Source organism: Leptonychotes weddellii, unplaced genomic scaffold (assembly GCF_054177405.1).
Source record: "Leptonychotes weddellii isolate Sample4059 unplaced genomic scaffold, ASM5417740v2 HiC_scaffold_12902, whole genome shotgun sequence".
Classification (NCBI taxonomy): Eukaryota; Metazoa; Chordata; class Mammalia; order Carnivora; family Phocidae; genus Leptonychotes; species Leptonychotes weddellii.
This window is the reverse complement of record NW_027708221.1, coordinates 379-5,525: the sequence shown is the minus strand read 5'-3', so window position 1 is coordinate 5,525 and position 5,147 is coordinate 379. Positions and strand designations below refer to the sequence as shown.

The window sequence follows — 5,147 nt, the reverse complement described above, 5'->3', positions numbered from 1 at the left end:
CCCTGCGTTGTACTTACTAATCAGTCTGCCTGGAGGATGGGAACTATAATTTGTCCCACTTTGGGCTCTTCATGACACTTGATGCGGGGTCAACACACAGAAGGTGCTAATAAATGTTTGACGAATATGAATGAATTTGTGAATGGAGAAAGTTTTCTGAGCAGCCCAGCTCTCGAATCTGATTATACTAGTTCTCAAATCTAAGCATGTGTCAGAATGACCTAGAGGGTTTGTGGATTCTGGGCTTAGCCTCCAAGTTTCTGATTCGTACGTCTGGGAAGGAGAGGGGGCCTGAAAATGCGCATGTTGAACATGCAAAGTTCCCAGGCGATCGTGATGCTGCTGGTGAGGACCACACTCAGGGAACCTTTGATGTGGCTGTGGTTACAATTCAGGTGCTCCTCACAGCCAAGCAGTGGGCCAGGCATTATCAAGGGGCCCTCATTGCTGCTGCTTATCACAACCATCTGACCACCTGACCCTTCAGAGGATCTCTTCCTGGGATTTCCGTAGTCTTGCCTCTGTCCCACCCCTTGGAGCTGGAGCTGGGCATTAGAGTGCCCTCTCCTGGTTCTTTTTTCCCAGGGACTCCCCAAGGCTTCTCAGAGGAACCCTGGTCACATGGGTTCCTTAACAGGCTTCTCTCCCACTGAATAGTTTCACCAGTGAGCCCCAGAGGACAGGACAAATCCTGGGTGTGACCTGTGAAGAAGCCTGGGATATAGCACAGCTCTTCCTAATAGGTTCAGAAAGGTGTCTTGTCCCCTTTAAGGGCCGCTGCTTCCTGGGCCTCTGCAGCTCCCCATCTCCCTCCCAGGGTGGGAAGGAACTGCTTAATTAACAGCTCCACTTCCTGCAGCACCTGGGGCTCCCCCTCCCCTGAGCCCCTACCACGTCCCTTTGGGCTTCCCAGGTCAATTACCAGAGCCAGGTGATGGTCCTCAGCCCTCGGCTGGGGGAGGCCGAAGGCCAGAGACTGGCCTGGTGGGGCCACAGGGAAAACTGACTGGTACAGAGGGGCAGCCCTGGGGGTAGGAGCAGGGGGATTTCCTAAGGGAAACTATCATTTGATTGGCCGGTTTTCTCTCCTTCTTTGAGTGTTGGGTGTCTGGGTTCTCTGCAAGGCTGTGAAACCCTGTGACTACCCAAGCGGGAGCCTTGTAGAGCTCAGGGATGCAATGTGTTGGGCTAGGTCTGCTCAAAGAGGCCTTAGAATCCTTCTGGGCTCCTCCAGTGCCAGGCAGCACTGCCGGCCCCAGATGGAGTTGCAACCCGAGCAGCTGGTGGGCTGTCTATCCCCAGGTCCATGGCCAACAGTGAACACACCTTCATTGCCTCAAGCCTGATGGGATCCAGTGCAGCCTCTTGGGAGAGATCATCAAGCGTTTTGAGCAAAAGGGATTCCTCCTCATTGCTATGAAATTAATTCAGGCTTCAGAAGACCTTCTCAAGGAACACTACATTGACCTGAAGGACCGACCTTTCTTTGCTGGCGTGGTGAAGTACTTGCAATCAGGGCCTGTGGTTGCCATGGCCTGGGAGGGGCTGAATGTGGTGAAGACAGGCCAAGTGATGCTCTGGGAGACCAACCCTTCGTACTCCAAGCCTGGGACCATCCATGGGGACTTTTGCATCCAAGTTGTCAGGAACATTACCCATGGCAGCGATTCCATATAGAGTGCAGAGAAAGAGATTGGCTTGTGATTTTGGCCCGAAGAGCTGGTGGATTAGAAGAGCTGTGCTCGGGACGCCTGGGTGGCTCAGTCGGTTAAGCGTCTGCTTTCAGCTCAGGTCATGATCCCAGGGTCCTGGGATCGAGTCCCGCATCGGGCTCCCTGCTCCGCGGGGAGCCTGCTTCTCCCTCTGCCTCTGCCTCTCTCTCTCTCTCTCTATCTCTCATGAATAAATAAAATCTTTAAAAAAAAAAAAAAGAAGAAGAGCTGTGCTCAGAACTGGATCTATGAGCGACAAGAGAGCAGACCTCAGTGCTTTGCCCACTCCATTCCCTCTCCCTCTCATGGGCAGGGGGCCAGGCTCTAGCAAATCCAGTTATTTTTGAGGACTTCCTTATAATCTGGAGGGTAACTGGGAGCGCTCTCTGTTCAGTATTATGTGCTACCATCAGATTAAAATGTTTCATTCCTCCCACCACCCCCCCCCAAAAAAGAATCCTTCTGAGCTCAGCTTAGACCTTGGAGGCCTTTGTGAATTTAGTAAAGAGAGTTGATTTCTGCTGGTGGTGTCTGCCATAGGACAGAAGCAGAGAACCCCAGCAAGGAGGTGAGAGAAACTCTGGAGAGACCCCTTTAGAAAACTGATCCTTGGAAAGGTTTTGTGTTTGGACATAACTGGGAGCCTTTAGAGGCTCAAGTGTGTCAAGGATCCTCCAAAGAACATGATCTAGACACTAGGTCCCAGGCCCAGCCCAGGGAGTCACATTGCCAGGAGGCCAGGGGCACTCTGCGTTTGTACCAAGGATTCCAAGTGGTTTTTGTCTAAATTCAAAAATATATATCATGAAAATCTTCAAATATATATAAAAGTTATACACCTACCTCCCTAGACTATCATTCTGATTCAACTCTACTTGCTTCATCACATACCCATTCATCTACTCATCCTTCTTGCCATCCATCAATCCATTATTTTTTGAGAATTTCAAAGAAGTTGCAGACATCAGTATGCTTCCTGTAAATACTGCAGCATGTACTTCATTAAATAGGAATCATATTGATTTATGAACTTTTTCCTTTGAGATAAAATTTACATGAAATGAAATGCCTAAATCTCAAGTGTACATTTGCTATGTTTTAACAAATATGTATACCTGTGTAACCCAAATCCCTATCAAGATATGGAACATTGCCAACACACCAGAAACTTCCCTCAAACCCCTTCCCAGTCAATCCCTGCCCTCGCTCCCACCACCACCACCACCCCCAGAGGTTACCACTATCCTAATTTTTATCCATCATAGATTATTTGCTTGTTTTAAAACTTTATATAAATGAAAGCATATAGTGTATACTATTTTGTGTAAAGCTTCTTCAACTCAGTGTAATGTTTTTGAGATTTATCCATATTGGTGCAGTTTGTTCCTTGTGATCACTGAATAATATTCTATTGTGTGAATGTACTGCAGTTTATTTATCCATTTTTCCAATTGATGAGCATAACTATTACAGCGATTGTGTTGTAGAGTAGTTAATGACATAGGAAATGCCTATGCTATTCTTTTTTTTTAATGCCTATGCTGTCCTATTAAGAAAAAAATTTCAGGATACGAAATTTATATACAATATGACCCTAACTGTGTGAAGAAAATAATTCATAGGAAATATGCTAAAATGTTAACAGTGAGCTTTGCTATGCTCTAAAAACTTTTTTATTAATTAATTTTATTTTACTTATTTTTATAAATAATTATAGATTCACAAGAAGTTGCAAAGGCAGTACAAAGAAGTCCTATACACTTCATCCATTGTCCTCAATGGTTACATCTTACATGACCTAGTACAATATTAAAACCAGAAAAATGTCATTGCTATAAAGTGTGTGTATAGTTCAGAATCATTTTATGAGGTGTGTAAATTTATGTAATCACCACATGCAAGATACAGAATTGTTCCATCACCTCTTAAGATGCAACCCTTTATAGCCACACCCATCTCCTCCCCGACCATCCCTAACCCTTTGCAACCACTAATCTGTGCTCCATCTCTATAATTTCATTATTTTGAGAATGTTCCATAAGTGGAATCATGCAGTATGTGGCCTTGTGAGATTGGCTTTTTTCATTCAGCATAATGCCCTTGAGACCCATCAAAGTTGTTAAGTGTTATCTGTAGTTCATTCCTTTTTATTGCTGAGTAATATTCAATGGTATGGATAATGCCCCTCCCCCCCCCACTTTTCAAAGTTCCTACTGAGCATGAAATGTTTTAATTTTTAGGAAAAAAGAAAAGTACTGATGGGAGGGGGCAATGCATAGAGAAGCAGTTCATGACTTCAAGGAAATGTTGTGTTGAATTAAATAAGAGAATTTTAGGCTTGGGATGCCCTTGGCAGTCACCTAGGTAAGTTTTTTATTTTGCAGGAGTCCTCCTTGCAGTATCCTGACAGGTAGTTGTACAGCCTCTATGTGGATATTCCTAGTAACAGGGAACTCACTGTCAAATAAAGCATTAAATCGATAACAAAATATGCCTTTCTTCCTAGAGCCTGGGCATGACTGAGAGATCTCTGTCACAGGTTATCTTTGCCCTACCTAGGTCTCTTCCCTGTCTCCCCTAACCAGGTAAACATAAGCCCAAGACAGTGAGCAAAGCCTGCAGAGCCTGAGCAAGCCATTGGATATGCTAGATCCAGGAATGGACTCTCCAGGGAGATTTCAGTATTCACACCCTTAGAAAAACAAGAGGCTGCAGACCTTTTAAAGTAGAATGAAATTCTGCATGAGCACACACACAGATACCCACAGTCCCCTAGGAATAGTCTCCTTTCTGCATTGTAGGATGCCCCCAAAAGGCACTGAACCACTAGTCCAAGAGCAAAGGTCTCAGATTCTCACCTGCTTCCAATCCTTGGTAGCTGACCTAAGATCACTTGCTTTTCCTTCAGCTTTTCTTGAGAGCAGACTCTGACCTGTCCATGGTTCTGATTGCTAGTGTATTTCACTGGAAGGCAAGGTGAGGGTTCTTTCATTGGTTCCTTCATGATAACTAACATTTATTGAGTACTTACTATGTGCCAGAGACTGTGATATGCTCCTTACATTTAGCCTCTTTTTATTGAAGTCTACCAGACATAATGAAGAAGAGCACAGATCATACACATACAGCTTAGTCAAGTTTCATACAGTGAATTCATTTCATACAGTGAACCAAAACGAAGATCAAGACATAGAACATTATCAGCACCCAAGAAGGCCTTTCATCTCCCCTTCCAGGTGCTATCCTCCAAATGTAACCACTGCCTTGACTCTTAACAGCATAGATTACTTTTTTTCCTACTTTTGAACTTTATATAAATGGATCATACAGATTGTCTTCTCTTTGAGGTCTGGCTTCCATAGCCCAACATTATGTTTGTGAAGTTTATTCGTATTGTTCTAGACAGTTGTAGTTTATTCACCCTTGTTGCCATGT

The 5,147-nt window shown here is 44.5% G+C and overlaps 1 protein-coding gene across 1 annotated transcript; it reads left to right on the top strand.

Moving 5' to 3' along the window:
• Positions 1-1,306: 1,306 nt before the first annotated feature.
• LOC102748764 (nucleoside diphosphate kinase A-like) lies at positions 1,307-1,719 on the top strand. The gene is given in 2 exon segments (XM_081809720.1): positions 1,307-1,334; positions 1,337-1,719. Coding segments are annotated over 2 exon segments (369 nt in total). The 3' UTR covers positions 1,678-1,719.
• Positions 1,720-5,147: the final 3,428 nt, after the last annotated feature.